An 18,401-nucleotide genomic window follows, 5' to 3' on the forward strand; every position below is an offset into this window, starting at 1 on the left:
GAAGCAATCATCCCAACGCCCACAAACGAAGCTGCATCAGGAGATTATTTCAATGAGCCACCACACATTGCAGCCCAGAGGAACTGCGAAGAGCAGAAGAGAAACACGTATACGTATTCAAGAAGAACGGATACCCAATAAACCCAGTCCGCCGATTTCTCATTGATGCTTCCAAGCTAACCCTCAAATTTGGTTTGTCCCTGCATTCTTTCCTGGCTGTCTTTTGTGGGTTTTGAAAACTTTCCCAATCCTCTGACTGAGGATAAGAGTTGGGAAGTTGTGTTGTGGCTGTACAGGACATTGGGTAGACCACTTTTGGAATATTGTGTGCAATTCTGGTCTCGCTCCTATCAGAATGATGTTGTGAAACTTGAAAGGGTTCAGAACGCATTTAAAAGGATGTTGCCAGGGTTTGAGCTGAATGGGCTGGGCTGTTTTTCCTCGTGTATCAGAGGCTGAGGGGTGACTGAGAGTCATTAATAAAATCATGAGAGGCATGGATAGGGTAAATAGACAAGGACATTTCCCTGGGTGAGAGAGTCCAGAACTAGAGGGTAAAAGGTTTAGGGTGGAGGAGGGCAAGATTGAAAAGGGTCCTAAGGAGTAACCTTTTCATGCAGAGGGTGGTGTGTGTAAGGAATGAGCTGCCAGAGGAAGTGGTGGATGTTGATACAGCTATGACATTTAAAAGGCATCTGGATAAGTATATGAATAGGAAAGATTTAGAGGAATATGGGCCAAGTGCTGGCAAATGGGACTAGATTAGGCTAGGATATCTGGTTGGACCGAAGGGGCTGTTTCTGTGCTGTAGATCTGACTCTGGCTTGCCACTAACATTTGCCATGTCTGTATGTTTAGTTTCTCTCGGGTTGTCTGTGTCAATGCCTTGATGTCACATTCCACCCACCACATACCACCACCACCACCACAGGGACGATAACCAATTCATGTCTTTTTTTTTATCAAGAAGCTGTATTGCAGGTTCAACCTGAATTTACACTTGTTTTGCTTCCCAAAATCAGACTTGCTCACTCTCAGCAATATCCCAACATCCTGAAAGATATTAACTTTCATGTGGTGTTATCCAAAATTCGAAGGTGTCAGTCCTGACGTTTTTGCTTTTTCTGTCCCTGTAAGATCCTGAATCAGCACCTTCAGGAGAATTAATTTGAGGGAGTGAGAATAGAGGAAGAGAGAGAGAGTGGGATGCTTTCAATTTTGTGGAACAGCAAAAGAAAAAAATGTTCTGCAGAAAGTGGAGTAGCTTGTTCTGAATTTCTACCCTGGACTGACCGTGATGACTTTTGTAATCTCTTTTTCCAGAGTATTTGAAGATCTGAAGACTGAAGTTTAAAAATCAACAGATGAAGGGCCTATGCCTGAATCGTTGATTCTCCTGCTGTTTGGATGCTGCCTGACCTGCTGTGCTGTTCCAGCACCGCACTTTTCAACTCCGCTCCAGCGTCTACAGTCCCCACTTTCACATCAATGTCTGACAGTCACTCAATCCATCGGGACCTCAACGATTTTCAACTATGATTCTGTGAGAAGGAGCAAAACATTTTGGTTTCTGTTTCAGACCATTTTCAGCATTAGTGGGACTGGATGAGTGTCTCTACTGTTACAGCGCACTGTGTGTAAAGCCTGAAACAGTTATACAGCCAGGAAAGAGGAATTTACTGTGGGCAGGGGCCATACACATGGCTGTAGCTGCGGCCATGGTGAAACCAGAGGAATCCCACACCGTGGAGAAACCATGGAAGTGTTGCGACTGCGGGAGAGGCTTCAATGCCCCATCTGTCCTGGAGATTCATCGGCGAAGTCACACCGGGCAAAGGCCATTCTCCTGCCCCGAGTCCGGGAAAGGCTTTACTTGCTCCTCCCACCTGCTGGACCACCGCCGAGTCCACACTGGGGAGAAGCCATTCTCCTGCCCTGAGTGTGGGAAGGGCTTCACTTACTCCTCCCACCTGCTGGCCCACCAGCGCGTCCACGCTGGGGAGAGGCCCTTCCCTTGCTCTGAATGTGGGAAGGCCTTCAGCAAATCCTCGGACCTGCTGAAGCACCAGCGGGTCCACAGAGGGGAGAGGCCATTCAGCTGCCCTGAGTGCGGGAAGGCCTTCAGTGATTCCTCTACCCTGCTGAGGCACCAGTGGGTCCACACAGGGAAAAGACCGTACTCGTGCCCTGAGTGCAGGAAGGGCTTCACCCGCTCTTCTGCTCCGCTGACCCATCTGCGGGTCCACACGGGTGAGAAGCCCTTCAGCTGCCCCGAGTGTGGGATGGCCTTCAGCAGGTCTTCCCACCTGCTGAGGCACCAGCGGGTCCACACTGGGGAGAGGCCCTTCTCCTGCCTCCAGTGCGGAAAGTGCTTTACCCAGCCCTCCAACCTGCTGACCCACCAGCGGATCCACACCTGCGAGAGACCGTTCTCCTGCCCCGAGTGCGGGAAGGGTTTTGCTGTTTCCTCTCACCTCGTGGCCCACCGGCGGGTCCACACAGGGGAGAGGCCATTCAGTTGTCCCGAGTGCGGGAAGGCCTTCAGCAATTCCTCTGCCCTGCTTCGGCACCAGCGCGTCCACACCGGAGAGAAGCCGTTCTCCTGCCCCGAGTGCGGGAAGGGCTTTACCCGCTCCTCCACGCCACTGACCCACCGGCGGGTCCACACAGGGGAGAGGCCATTCAGCTGCCCCGAGTGCAGGAAGGCCTTCAGTGATTCCTCTGCCCTGCTGAAGCACCAGCGAGTCCACACCGGGGAGAGGCCCTTCAGCTGCCCTGAGTGCGGGAAGAGGTTTACATTTTCCCGCAACTTGCGGAAGCACCAGCGGGGGCACCAGCGCTCACAACAATCAGATTCCACTGCTGACATTGCCATGAGTCCTCCCCAGGACTGATTCTCCTGACAGTGGGTGCAGTGGGAGAGTTGGTGCACTGTATTTGTTTTCCATTGGACTGTAACCTCACGGCTCAGGGGTGGCATGGTGGCTCAGTGATTAGCACTGCCTCATGGCACCAGGAACCAAGGATCAATTCCACCCTTGGGGCGACTGTCGGTGTGGAGTTTGTGGAGGGTAGGAGAATGGATGAGATAAGAAACCGCTGCCTTTCTTGAGACAAGTCTCCCGGAGAGAAGTTGCAGACTGATTGTCTGATCTGTTGATCCTCACAGTGCCCCATTGCCCTCAGTTAACAGGAGGAGGTCCACACAGACGTACCGAAGCCCCTCTTTGGACAGTAGAAGGAAACTGTGCAGACAGGGAAAACGTGCAAACTCCACACAGACAGTTACCTGAGGCTGGAATTGAACCTGGGTCCCTTATGCTGTGAGGTAGCAATGCAAAGCAGTGTGCCACCCCAAAATGTTATAAAATTTGAATAAACCTACTAAGTTGGAAATGTGTCCATACCAAGAACTTCGTGTAAATGTTTGGAAGCAAAAGTCCATCGGAATTGTCTTTGGGATGGATCCAAAACTTACTTCGTTAATACTTTGACCTCTGGAACTGTCTGCCAGAGAGTGTGTTGGAGTCAGATTCAATTATGGATCATTAAACTGAAAAGGAAAGCAAGGTACTGTAGTGGATGTCAGAATATGAGTTTCCTGATTGGGACTGTTCACTTGCTCCTGTTACCATTTCAGGTTGCTAACTTTTCGTTAGCATCCTGCACATGTTGGGATTTTTTCTCCTTTCTAGTATCTACTTGAGTGACTCAGTGACAAATCTAGTTTATGAATTGTTCCTATGATATCTCATGAGAGGGTTTATGATATTCACAGTGTGTCCAAGTGAGGAAAAACAAACTGTTCATCTTAAATATTTGACTTTAAACAATGGAAATAAAATTAATGTTTGGAAAACACACAACTTGCTGTGTAGTAAGATAATCAGAAATAGGAATGAGAGTAAGTAATTGACCGTTGAGATGCTCTGTCTTTCATTTATCTAAATTCTCTTTCCTGCACTTGTTTTTTCATGACTTCATCCACTGAAGTGACTGCACTCCAAAAGCTTGTGATTTCAACATAAGAGCATAAGAATTAGGAGCAAGAGTCGGCCTTCCGGCCCGCTCCACCACTCAATAAGATCATGACGAATCTTTTCGTGGACTATGCTGCACTTACCTGCGTTTTCACCATATCCCTTACGTTTTTGAAAAATAAAAGAATTATCTACTGCTTCGAGTAATTGCTAAAGTAATGTTAAATACTTCCTGCGCAAGGAATTCCATAGATTAACAACCCTCTGGGTGAAGAAGTTTCTTCTCCGTTCAGTTTTCAACCTGCTTCGTCTAATCTTGAGGTCTCAGCTACCAATGCAACATCCTACTTTTATTTCTTTCATAATTTAATATATTTCTGTAAGATCCCTTCCAAACAAACCTGCTGGACTATAACCTGGTGTCATGTGACTTATGACTAAAAACTTATTATTACGCATCCTCATAGTGAAGAAGATAGGGACACTACCACTGCGCCATAAAAAAAAACCTCTGCAGCAAATAGGCCCTCTTCTATTGAATGAATGGGGAGAGGTTTCTTATTAACATGGGATACAAATATTATACCCTCAGAGCCCTTTACACTAAATTGAGCCCTCTTAGGTTGAATGAATGGATGCGGAGGTGCCACAGTTGAATTTGTTGATAACGTTAAAAATCACATCTTCCCCCTGAATATGTGACACTACCGCTATCGCCCCAGAGCCCGTTGCAGTAAATTGGGTCATCTGCTTTTGAATGAATGAACGGGAATGAAAAGGGCGGATACACTGACATGATTGTGAAATTCTCCACCAATCCCAAAGCTTGTGGTCGGTACCGACTAATCGGAGAGAGAGTTTACAGAGGGTGGGACCAACACGACACGGAATGCCAGCTGCCATTGGTCAGTTGATGTAAGGTGCGCTCTGATTGGAGGGGACGCGGATGACGCGCGTCACTGAAGGAGGAGACGGAAAGAAGAAGAAAAACAAAGATGGCGGCGCGAGGCTGCGGTTTTCTCATCGACTCAGCGGGCGGTTTCTGACGGAGGGAGGGGGGCAGACAGGCACCGTTTACCTCAGAAAATACCTTTAAAATACATTTCAAATTAAAGTCGGAACTTTTCAAACAAAAGTTGTGAAGAAAAGGAGACAGTCCCCGGTGGGGTTTATTGTTTATTTGTGTATAATTCCCGGGGCCCGGAAAGGGGGAGGTGACGGTTACCGGGTGAACGAGAAAACAAATTAAAAATGTCGGCGGTGGAGGAGAGAGAGCCGGCGCCGGCGGCTTCTTCGGCGGCGGCCGGAGCCCAGGAGCTCAACAACCCCCCGGAGCTGGAGGAAGGTCCGAGCTCCAAGAAGCGGGGGGTCCGGCTGGAGGCTGGATTTGCTCAAGGCTTGTATCTATTAACTTATTTAAATGGTACCTACTGTATGGGGCTATGGTTTACATTAAAACCGGAGGATCATGTCAGAGTGTTTGTTTATATTGAGCAGTTGTAGGTAAAATACACTCCCTGGAGGAGCACCTTCTATGATGCTGCATTTCTTGCCTTCTGCCCTTCCCCCATTTGTTATCTCTCATTTGATTTTACATTTTATTTGGTCAAATTTAATTTGATGTTAATGAGAGTTGGTGTTCACTGTGTGTTATTAATTTGTTTGTTGAATTATTGTAAGAAAAAAATTAATGGTGTCATGTCATTTCTGATGTCAGAGTTTGACATTGAATGTGCAGATGTGAATACCAGTAAGTTGTGAAAATAAATCAAGAACTTGTGCTTCTAACAAAAAAAGCAGTTCACTGATATTAATGGCATTGTCTCATTTGAGTCTGACCAACAAACCGTTTCATGTAGTCACCCAATTTAATTAAAATTTTCTTTAACTTAATTAAAGAAAATAACTCTAGCAGGCTAAGATTTGTACAATTTGTTTATAAGATTTATTTATAAGTCCATTGCTCTCGATGTGGTCTCTGCCACATTGGGGAGACTGGACGCCAACTTGCAGAACATTTCAGGGAACAGCTCTGAGACGCCAAAACTAAACGACCCCACCACCTTGTGGCTGAACACTTTAACTCCCCCCTCCCAATCCGTCAAGGACATGCAAGTCCTCGGCTGCCTCTCCCTCCAAGCTCTAGCTACCTGACGCTTGTAGGAAGAACACCTCGTCTTCTGCTTTGGGACCCACTAACTACATAGGATCAATATAGATTTCACCAGTTTCTTTATTTCCCCTCCCCCCACCCCACCCACCCCCACACCACACACCTTGTCCCAGATCCAGAGTTGAAAAATGTGGCGCCGTAAAAATGCCTAGAGGCCATGCCTTTAGGAATTCCCTGGCTGTTCTCTGGCATGGCACTCATCCACAGATTCTATCAACAAACACATTGACCTGGACCCAATACACCGTCCAATGCAGCGGACAGTTGGAACTGACAACCGGAAGCGGCAGAGACAAACCACTATAAATGCTGGAGGAAACATCACAGAAGCGCTTCACAAGAGGCTCCCAGGCACTAAGGATGTCACCTAGACAGGGGATGAAACGTCTGCAACAAAAATTCCCAGCTCGGCGAACAGAACCACAACAACGAGCACCCGAGCTACAAATCTTCTCACAAACTTTGAATTGAGCACAGGAGTTGGGACATCCTGTTGCAACTGTCACACATGCCACACAACACAAGGCGTGGCCTGTCTCTGACTTACCATCCCTTTGAATATCAGGGGGAAGACACCCCTTTCATTGTAACATTCAGGAAAGATGCCTTACTTCAACAAAAATGTGCTGTGCTCACAGATGTTTGGACAGAGGAAGGGAGTTGCAGTCTGGGGTGAAGCTCAATCTTCATTCAGAGAAAGAGAGGAGCAGCAGTAGCTTCAGAAGCTCATGGTCCAACTTGCGCATTCAGACAATAGGGGGACTCTTCTGGGTAAAATCTGGGAGTGAAGCAATGTCTCCTCCTTTCCATTCCTTATCCTGGGACGGAGAGAGAAGGGGGGAAGCACTGTTCATTTGCAGCAACGGGAGGCAGAGAGTATGAATCCAAGCAGGGAGCAAACTCTGCAAAAGTCAGTTTCAGTCGGCTTCTTCTGGAATATTGTGTGCAATTCTGGTCTCCCTTCTATCGGAACGATGTTGTGATACTTGAAAGGATTCAGAAAAGATTCACAAGGCTGTTGCCAGGGTAGGAGGGTTTGAACCACAAGGAGAGGCTGAATAGGATGGGGCTGTTTTCCCTAGAGCATCTCAGGCTGAGTGTGTGTTTTTTAAAGAGGTTTATAAAAACTTGAAGGGTGTGGATAGGGTGGATAGACAAAGTCTTTTCCCTGGGATAGGGGGAGTTCAGAACTAGAGGGCATAGGTTTAGGGCGAGAGGGGAAAAATTTAAAAGGGACCTTGCAGTCAACATTTTTTTGCAGAGGGTGAAGCGTGTATGGAATGAGCTGCCAGAGGAAGTGGTGGAGGCATCTGGATGGATATATGAAAAGGAAGGGTTTAGAGGGATATGGACCAAGTGATGGCAAATGGAACTAGACTAATTTTGGATATCCGATTGGCATGGACAAGGTAGATTGAAGGATCTGTTTCTGTGCTTTATGTCTCTGACTCTATGACTGGTGAAAAGCGTTGCCATTCGTCGAAACATTTATGTATCAGAAAATTATAAGAGGGTAAAGATTAGCCTCACGTCATTGATCCATGAATCCTGGTGTAGTATGGATGTATTTCCAGTAATAGAGTCAGTATGGCATGGAAGGAGTCCAAAACGACAGCTTCTTTTACAAAATGTCACAGTCACACTTAAAACTTACATTTCCAGAAGACTCAGATTTAAGACAACCGTGCGTTAAAGAAGACAGATAAGTCTGGGGTATATGTTACATATTTGATGGAATGTTTATAGCTCTCAAAGCCTGATTTGCAGTTGTTGCTGGGCTTGTAATATTGTACAGCAGAATATTGTGTATCTTCAGTAAGAACGTCAATACCGCATGATAGATGTCCATTCAGCAACTTGAGTGGACTCTTCATGGAGTATGCAATCCACCACATTACCCTGCTGTATACATTTACATAAAGATCAGCACAAAGATCTTGGGTATTAAGAGAGGAAAGAATGTTCCACAGAAACTAGAATTGTGTGTTTTGATTTTCTATTGTGGACTGACAGCGATGACCTTTGCAATCTCTTTCCACAGGAATATTACAAGAGAAGAATTTGGAGGCAGAAATCTCAGACCAAACATCACATCGAAGTCTGACAGTCGCTTGATTCACCAGGACTTGGATATTGATGGCCTTGAAAACAAAGGGGAGAAGGTCTGTCTGCTCAGTTAGGTTTTGAATGTCAGTGTGACTGGAAACTCAGAGTCTCATATACCCACACACCAGAGTAGTGACTGGAACATGCTTTACAGACTGAATGAGAGTCCTCCAATTACCAGTTCACCAGTAACACCACACCTATGCTGTAAGTGTGAGCGAGTTTCAACTGATTGTTGAACCTGGAGAAATACGAGTACACCTGCACCATGGAGAAATCATGAAAATGCAGGGAGTGTAGGAACGGTTTCCCTTCCCCTGCCTGCCCGATATTCATCAGCATTTATACACCGGGCAGCGGCCATTCGCCTGCATTCAGCACAGGAAAGGCTTCACTCAGTCGCATCACCTCCTGGTCCACATTGGGGAGAAACTGCTCATCTGTCCTGTATGCTGAAGTAGATGAAGGACATTTTTTTTTTTATCCTGGATGGAGCATACTGCAGGTATTCCTGAAATAGATACATTTGTCTCTGTCCCATTGAGTCTCCAGCACAGGGCCAGGCACAATTGGTCTCTGTGTTTATTCTCCACCTGAGCCTCCATCCCCCACTTTTCGAAAGTTCACTTTACACTACTTCACTTTTACAAAAGACCTACATTAATACCTGTTCTCACAAACCGAAAGAAATCCGAAGAGGATTGTCGCTTTTACAAAGAAAGGCATAATATAAATTAATTCATGGTAATTGCTTCTTCGCTTTAGGCCCATTTCGGCTTATGAAAGGAACACTCTACTTTCAAATAGTGGGGGAAAGCTGTATAATACAATACAACACAGTCACAGGCTCTTCTCTCTTGGTTTCGGCACACACACCTCCTCAAGCCTGTGCTAATTCTTAATCCTTACTTAGACCTGCAATTTATTGCCCATGTGTGGTTTCTGTTCCTCTGTTCACCTCCCCTTCATGTGTCTATCAAGATACACCTTAAACGTTGTTAAGGTGCCTGCTTCCACTACCTCCACTGGCAGTGCGTTCCAGAAACCCACCACCCCTCTGTGTAAATTCCCCACCCCCACCACTTCTCCCCCAAACAGTCCCCCTTTCACCTTGAACCTGTGCCCTCTTTTAGTTGACCTTTCCACCCTGGAGGGAAAAAACGCCTCTGACTCTCACAGAATCCCTCCAGCGTGGAAACAGACCATTCAGCCCAACAAGTCAACACCGGCCCTCCAAAGATTAACACATGGAGACCCGTTCCCTTACCCCTATTATCTACATTTACTCCTGACTAACGCACCGAACTTACACATCCCTGAACATTGGGGCAATTTACACACAGACAATCCAACTTAACCTGCCTCTCCCTGGACACTATGGGTAATTTAGCTTCGCTAATCCACCCTAACCTGTACAAATTTGGATTGTAGGAGGAAGCCGGAGCACCCGGAGGAAGCCCACACAGACACGGGAGGTGGGGTGCAGGGATAATGTGCCAATTCCACACAGACAGTTGCCTGAGACTAAAATCGAACGCAGGTCTCTGGCACTGTGAGGCGTCAGTGCGAACCACTGAGCTACCCTGCCACCCCTGTCCAGCCAATCTGTGTGTCTCATCATTTTGTCGAGGTCTCGTCTCAGCCTCTGTTTTTCCAAAGAAAACAATCCAGGTTTATGCCTCCTCTGCTCGTAACGAGAGCCCTCCAGACTAGGCAATGTCCTGGTGAACCTTGTCTGTACCCTCTATCAGAGCACCCACATCCTTCCAGTTGCACAGTGACCAGAACTGCACACAATATTCCGAATGTGGTCAGAATAAAGAGCTGTATGTAACTCTTACACTCAAGGAAGCGTGCTGTGTGCCTTCTTGACCACCATTCCCACCTGCATTACCACTTCCACGGATCTATATGCCCAGATCCCTCTGTATGCCAGTGCTCCTATGTGTTCTGCCATTTATCATACAATTCTTATATTTTCTTCATCACTATCGAGCTTCACTTTAACTGTCTTTCTCTCTTCATCTCTTTTTCCCCCCTCCTCACCCCTCCACACATCAGCATATCATAAGAACATAGGAGCAGAAATTAGGCCATTCATCCCATTGAGTCTGCTTCGCCATTCAATCATGGCTGATACGTTTCTCAACCCCATTCTCCCCGTAACCCTTAATCCCCTTGATACTCAAGAACCTATCTATCTCAGTCTTAAATATACTCAGTAACTTGGCCTCCGCAGCCTTCTGTGGCGGTGAATTCCATAGATTCACCACACTCTGGTTTAAGAAGTTTCTCTCTCCTCTGTTTTAAAGGGTCTTCCCTTGACGCGAAAGCTGAGCCCTCAGGTTCTAGTCTTTCCTACCAATGGAAACATATTCCCAACATCCACGCCGTTCATTATTCTGTAGGTTTCAATTAGATCCCCTCTCATCCTTCTGAACTCCATGAAGTATAAACCTAGAGACCTCTAATGTTCTTCATATGTTAAATTTTTCATTCCTGGACCACTCTTGTGAACCTCCTCTGAACATGTTCCAGGGCCAGTACATCCTTCCTGAGATATGGGGCCCAAATCTACATACAGTACTCTAATTGTGGGCTGATCGGAGCCTTACAGAGCCTCAGAAGTACATCCCTACATTTATATTCAAGTCTGATCAAAATAAATGCCTTCATTGCATTTGCCTCCCCAACTACTGACTCAACCTGTAAGTTTACCTTGAGAGAATCCTGGAGTAGAACTCTATAGTCTCTCCCCATAATCTTTCTGTTCCTGAGTAGCAGCAGAGATTTACAGATACCTCGATTGTTTTCAGGGATACCAAGGGATCTTGGGAATTGCCAGTATCTCAGGAGGAGGCAGAGAGGATTGTGGTGTGGTCCTGTAAACTGCAGAACTTTCCAAACTCCCTGAGTCAGCAGTAACTCTTTCTGGACCAAGAAACAAAAGGGCCACTGAGAAACTGCTACATCAGAAGACCTCAGAAGCAGAAATGAGGCCATTCAGCTCATTGAGTCTGCTCCACCATTCAATCATTCTTACCTATCAAGGGTTACGGGAGAATTGGGTTGAGAAACATATCAGCCATGATTGAATAGTGGAGCAGACTCAATAGGCTGAATGGCCTAATTTCTGGTAGTTAGTCATCCCTGGGAAGAAGGATGCAAAACAACAAGTTGTTTCCTGGGACCGATGATCTAAGTGTTTAATAACCTCATGACAAAAGGACAATTAGGTTTGTCTGTGGAAGGAAGGCACTGACATAAAGGCGTTTTTTGCAGGAAAGGCTGTATCAAACAAACCACTAACCCTCGAGGATAAGAAGGTAAGCTACAGACCGGAGATCTCCAGAAGTGTGGGGAGGTGGTGTTAGAATCTAAAGAAGCATCACATCACAGATTTGAAAGCGAGGAATCTCCACCAGAATGCAACTCCAGAAAGATGCAGCAGCAGTACTTGGAAGAAGAATGCTGCACTGAATCCCTAGATATTTCCAGAGACAGATACTGTTGGTGGAAACTCAGTTAAATTCTGCCATCAATTGGGTGATAGCCAAGTTGTGAGTGAGGTTGAACTTGTTACTTGAGGAGTTTTATTTTTGGTTGCTGCATACAATAAAGTGTAAATCATTGTTTCAGCTGTTAATTGTGTGCAGTTTCTGAGTTAAGAGCCAAATTAAGACGATTCACCCACAACCACAGAGAGAGGCTGGGATTCATGTTGACTCCATTGCATTCAGCAGTACATCACGTCAATACTCTTATAATGCGAAGGCTGACAGCCCCACCTTTCTCAAACAGAGGAGCGTGTCGCCCAATAATCTGTAAAATTAGCATGAAAAGTGGTGTAACCTGCTCTACTGAGAAGAATAAATCCCCAACACTTTAAAATCAACAATCAGCAATTTATTTATCCAACTCTCATGTGAACAAATGAACAAAAGTATTAACATACTGGATACAGGCCAGGAGCAGATGGGTGGCACTAGTTTAGTTGGGGATCATGGACTGGTTGGTCTGAATGGTCTGTTTCCAGGCTGCATGACCCCATAGCACGGAATGAATGGGGATCCATCCCAAAGATGATAAAGGTTTCAAGCACCACCTTAGGCAAATGTGTGGACACCCCTCCAGATAACTGAGGGCAGTGGGACACTGAGGGTCAGTAGATCAGTCAGCCAGCCAGTTCTCTCCAGGAGACTTGTCTCTCAAGAAAGGAAGTGGTTTCCTGTCCCATCAGCCAGATTATCCAGTTTGGATTAGGTCCTATATTTCCAACAAAATAGGTAGACAGGGCAGTGTCTATAACAAATATGTTATTCAACTTGGAAGCGTGCTGAAGACATATACAAGGATGTTACCAGGACTCAAGGGTCTGTGTAAAAGGGGGAGTTGAAACTTTATTGCTGGAACAGCACAGCAGGTCAGGCAGCATCCAGGGAACAGGAGATTCGACGTTTCGGGCACAGGCCCTTCTGTGTAAAAGGGAGAGGTTGGACAAGCTAAGATATTTTTATTTAGAGCATTAGAGACTGAGAGGGGCCCTTAGAGAAGTGAAGTGATCGTGAGAGGCATGGAGAGGGTGAATGCACTCATACGTTTACCCCGGGGTTGGGGAAGTGAGACTAGAGGGCATCAGTTTAAGGTTAGAGGAAAAAGAATAAAAGGGAATGGGAGGGGCAACTTTTTTTTTAATGCAGATGGTGGTACACATATGGAATGAAATGCCAGCGGAAGTGGTTGAGGTGGGTACATTAACAATACTTAAAAGGCATTTGGACAAATAAGTGGATAGGAAAGGTATGGAAGGAAATGGGCCAAGTGCAGGGAAATGGGCTTAGTGTTGATGGACAGTTTGGTCGGTGTGGACCATGTTGTGCCAAAGGGCCTGTCTCCTGCTGTGGGACTTTATGATTCGTGTCTCTTTGTCGGTCCGACAGTTTTGAGTTTCCAAATGAACATCTTACTAAATCAGGCTGAATAAACTCCAATCTCCAATCTCAACTCTGATGCGGAGGTGCTGGTATTGAATTGGGGTGGACAAGGTCAGAAGTCACATGGCACAAGATGAAGTGATGAAGGAGCAGCACTCATGAAAGAGCAATGCTCCTAAAGTTTGTGATTTCAAATAAACTTGTTGCACTGTAACATGGTGTCGTGTGACTTCTGACTTCTTCAACTCTGGGTTTGTCTCAAACTTGACGGGGTACTTTGTCCAACTCGGCATATTTTATCAGTATCTCTTGGAGGAATTCTTTTTTTTAAGATTAGATTCCCAACAGTATGGAAACAGGTCCTTTGGCCCAATAAGTCCACACTGGCCCTCCGCAGAGTAACCCAGCCAGACCCATTCCCCTATTCCTATTCCTCTACATTTACCCCTGACTAATGCACCACACCTACACATCCCTGAACACTATGGGACAATTTAGATTGGCCAATCCATCCTAACCTGCACACCTTTAGACCAGGGGAAGGAAACCGGAGCACTCAGAGGTAACCCAAAGAGACGTGGGGGGGTCATCGTGAAAGCTACACACAGACTGTCACCCAGAGGGTGGAATTGAACCCAGGTCAGCATCGTGAGGCAGTGGTACTAACCACTGAGTCACCATACCACCCGTGAGCTACATAGGTGGGCTTGGGGAGGGGGGTGGGGGGGGATGGTGAGTCCAGCACAAAACAAAAAAAAGCCCACTGCACCCACTGTCAGAATGGGCAAGAGGTTCAGCCCTTGGGATGACCCACTGCAGCGTCACTGGTGGAATCTGATTGTTGGGTGCACTGGTGCCCCCGCTGGTGCCTCCGCAAGTTGCAGGACAATGTGAACCTCCGCCCGCAGTCGGGGCAGGCAAACGGCCTCTCCCCGTTGTGGACCCATTGGTGGGCCAGCAGTTTGGAGGAGCAGGTGAACCCCTTTCCACACTCGGGGCAGCTGAATGGCCTTTCCCTGGTGTGGACCCGCTGGTGGGACAACAGGTCAGAGGAATTGCTGAAGGCCTTACCACACTCTGGGCAGCTGAAAGGCCTCTCCCCCGTGTGGACCCGCTGATGGGCCAGCAGGTTGGAGGATTTACTGAAGGCCTTCCCGCACTCTGGGCAGCTGAAGGGCCTCTCCCCCGTGTGGACCCATTGGTGCCTCAGCAGGTTGGAGGAATCGCTGAAGGCCTTCCTGCATTCGGGGCAGCTGAATGGCCTCTCCCCCGTGTGGACTCGCCGGTGCTTCAGCAGGTCGGAGGAATTGCTGAAGGCTTTCCCGCACTCGTGGCAACTGAAAATCCTCTCCCCTGCATGGATTCGCTGGTGGGTCTGGAGGTTGTCCACACAAGTGAACCCTTTCCCGCACACGGAGCAGTAAAACGTCCTCTCACCAGTCTGTATATGCTGGTGGGCCAGCAGGACACAGGAGCAAGTAAAGCCCTTCGCCTGCTTGGGGCAGGAGAACGGCCTCTTCCCACTGTGATTGCACTGATGAGCCGCCAGGACAGATGGGACATGGAAGCCCTTCCCGCAGTTGCCACACTTCCATGGTTTCTCAACGGGGAGTGTTGCCTCAGGTTTCTCCATGGCCGAAGCTTCAGCTGCACACACACACACACACGTGTACAACCCCGCCGTGAATTCTTCTTTCCAGGCAGTAGAGTTGTTTCAGGCTCCACACTCAGTGCGCTGCAACAGTCGGGTCTTTCAACCAGTCCCCCCGTACTCAAACAGGAAGCAAAAAGAAAGCTTTGCTCCTTCTCACAGAATCATAGTTGAAAATTGTTGCGGTCCTGATGGATTGAGTGACTGTCAGACATTGACGTGAAAGTGAGGAATGGAGACGCTGGAGAGTCAGAGTCAAAAAATGCGTCGCTGGAAAAGTGCAGCACGGCAAGCAGCATCAGATAAGCAGAAAAATGAACATTTTGGACTTGAGCCCTTTGTCTGTTGACTTTGACACTTCTGTCTTCAGATAGTCTGTAAGAAAAGATTACAAAAATCATCACTGCCAGTCCGGTTAAGAATGAGACATCAAGGCATGGACACTGACACCAGAGAGAAACTGTACATATAGATGTGGCAAATGTTAGTGGCAAGCCAGAGTGATAAAGATATGTAGCACAGAAACAGACCCTTTGGTCTAATTCATCCATAAGACCATAAGACATAGGAGTGGAAGTAAGGCCATTCGGCCCATCGAGTCCACTCCGCCATTCAATAAGATAAGAGACAACATTGCATTCGCTTTCTTAATCACGGACTCAACCTGCATGTTTACCTTTAGAGAATCCTCGACTAGCACTCCCAGATCCCTTTGTGCTTTGGCTTTATTAATTTTCTCACCATTTAGAAAGTAGTCTATGCTTTTATTCTTTTTGCCAAAGTGCAAGACCTCGCACTTGCTCACGTTAAATTCCATCAGCCATTTCCTGGACCACTCTCCCAACCTGTCTAGATCCTTCTGTAGCCTCCCCACTTCCTCAGTACTACCTGCCTGTCCACCTAACTTTGTATCATCGGCAAACTTCGCTAGAATGCCCCCGGTTCCCTCATCCAAATCATTAATATATAATGCGAACAGCTGTGGCCCCAGCACCGAACCCTGCGGGACACCGCTCGTCACCGGCTGCCATTCTGAAAAAGAACCTTTTATCCCAACTCTCTGCCTTCTGTTAGACAGTCAATCCTCAATCCATCCCAGCAGCTCACCTCGAACACGATGGGCCCTCACCTTGCTCAGCAGCCTCCCGTGTGGCACCTTATCAAAGGCCTTTTGAAAGTCTAGATAGACCACATCCACTGAGTTTCCCTGGTCTAACCTACTTGTTACCTCTTCAAAAAATTCCAACAGGTTTGTCAGGCATGACCTCCCTTTACTAAATCCATGTTGACTTGTTCTAATCAGATTCTGCTCTTCCAAGAATTTAGAAACCTCATCCTTAATGATGGATTCTAGAATTTTACCAACAACCGAGGTTAAGCTGATTGGCCTATAATTTTCCATCTTTTGCCTTGATCCTTTCTTGAACAAGGGGGTTACAACAGCCATCTTCCAATCATCCGGGACCTTTCCTGACTCCAGTGACTCTTGAAAGATCTCAACCAATGCCTCTGCTATTTCCTCAGCCACCTCTCTCAGAACTCTAGGGTGTATCCCATCGGGGCCAGGAGATTTATCAATTTTAAGACTTTTTAACTTTTCTAGCACTATCTCTTTCGTAATGGCAACCATACTCAACTCAGCCCCGTGACACCCTTTAATTTTTGGGATATTACTCATGTCTTCCACTGTGAATACTGACGCAAAGTACTTGTTAAGTTCTCCTGCTATTTCCTTATCTCCCATCACTAGGCTTCCTGCATCAGTTTGAAGTGGCCCAATGTCTACTTTTGTCTGTCGTTTGTTTCTTATTATTTCTAATATGACTGGCTAGCCTACCTTCATATTTGATCCTCTCCTTTCTTATTACACTCTTTGTTATCCTCTGTTTGCTTTTGTATCCTTCCCAATCTTCTGATTTCCCACTGTTATTAGCCACTTTATAGGATCTCTCTTTTTCTTTAATACATTTCCTGACTTCCTTTGTCAGCCAAGGTTGTCTAATCCCTCCCCGGTTAATCTTTCTTTTCTTGGGAATGAACCTCTGTACAGTGTCCTCAATTATACCTACAAACTCCTGCCATTTTTGCTCTACTGTCTTCCCGGTTAGCCTCTGCTTCCAGTCTATTTTAGTCAGTTCCTCTCTCATGCCCTCATAATTACCTTTATTCAACTATAACACCATTACATCCGATTTTGCCTTCTCCCTTTCAAACTCCAGACTGAACTCTGTCATATTATAGTCGCTACTTCCTAAGGGTTCCCGTACTTTAAGATCTTTTATAGAGTCTGGTTCATTGCAAAGCACTAGGTCCAGAATAGCCTGCTCTCTTGTGGGCTCCATGACAAGCTGTTCCAAAAAGCCATCCTGTAAGCATTCCATGAATTCCCTTTCTTTAGATCCACTAACAACATTATTTACCCAGTCCACCTGCATATTGAAGTCTCCCATGATCAATGTAACCTTGCCTTTCTGACATGCTTTCTCTATTTCCCGGTACATGTTGCATCCCTGGTCCTGACCACTGTTAGGAGGTCTATACACAACTCCAATTATGTTTTTTTTGCCTTTGTGGTTCGTCAATTCCACCCACACAGACTCCACATCATCCGACGCTATGTCATTCATTACCATAGATTTAATTTTGTTCTTAACTAACAAGGCAACCCCACCCCCTCTGCCCACCTCTCCGTCTTTTCGATAAGTTGAAAAACCATGGAGGTTTAACAGCCAGTCCTGACCCCCTGTAACCAAGTCTCTGTGATGCCTACTACATCATAATCATTCACTATTATCTGTGCCATTAGTTTTTTCGGCTTTGTTATGAATGCTACGAGCATTCAGGTAAAGTGCCTTAATGCTAACCTCCTTATCATTAGAGATGTTGGAAGTCATATGTCCCAAGTTATCCTTGCTTTTTACTGCATTCTCAGTCTGCCTCAATTTTAAATCCGCCTGGAAACATGCTATCCTGCTGCTTATCTTGCCATTTACCTCCATACTCCCTGTCGCTTTCACTTTCCCTTCCCCCCAACTCAGAAGTTTAAAGTCCGACTGACCACCCTATTTATCCTCTTCGCTAGAACATTGGTACCTGATCGGTTCAGGTGGAGACCGTCCCAACGGTACAGATCCCCCCTGTTCCAAAACTGATGCCAATGCCCCATGAAGTGGAATCCCTCTTTCCCACACCAATCCCTTAGCCACGTGTTTACTTGCCTAATTTTCTTGTCCCTATGCCAATTGGCACGTGGCTCGGGCAGTAATCCAGAGATTATGACCCTTGAGGACCTGTGCTTCAATTTCCTGCCTAGTGCTTCGTAATGCCCAAACAGGTCCTCCACCCTAGTCTTGCCTATGTTGTTGGTACCAACGTGGACCACAACAACTGGATCCTCCCCCTCCCGCTCCAATATCCTTTCAAGCCGGTCGAAGATGTCTCGCACCCTGGCACCGGGCAGGCAACACACCATGCGAGACTCCCGATCCGGCTTGCAAAGGATACTATCTGTCCCCCTAATTATAGAATCCCCTATAACCACTACTTGTCTATTCGCT

The 18,401-nt window shown here is 46.6% G+C and overlaps 1 protein-coding gene and 1 pseudogene across 2 annotated transcripts in view; one reads left to right on the top strand and one right to left on the bottom strand.

Annotated features, from left to right (window-relative positions):
• The window catches only part of LOC148144900 (uncharacterized), a 492,750-nt gene that overhangs the window by 23,093 nt on the left and 451,256 nt on the right, over positions 1 to 18,401 (top strand). Inside the window, exon 4 of one of the 2 annotated variants that reach the window (XM_087975159.1) lies at positions 1,324 to 3,967. The exons of the other annotated variant lie outside the window; for it this stretch is intronic. Coding sequence (XP_087831285.1) covers positions 1,701 to 2,894 — 1,194 coding nt within the window. The 5' untranslated portion in view covers positions 1,324 to 1,700 and the 3' untranslated portion in view covers positions 2,895 to 3,967. Of the gene's footprint in view, positions 1 to 1,323; positions 3,968 to 18,401 lie in introns of those variants that run through there. 2 annotated transcript variants of the gene reach the window in all.
• Positions 13,868 to 18,401, bottom strand: part of LOC148144901 (uncharacterized) — a 64,091-nt pseudogene continuing 59,557 nt past the window's right edge.

Source organism: Chiloscyllium plagiosum, unplaced genomic scaffold (assembly GCF_037043375.1).
Source record: "Chiloscyllium plagiosum isolate Xiang-an unplaced genomic scaffold, Cpla_swu_hap1 HiC_scaffold_27, whole genome shotgun sequence".
NCBI lineage: Eukaryota > Metazoa > Chordata > Chondrichthyes > Orectolobiformes > Hemiscylliidae > Chiloscyllium > Chiloscyllium plagiosum.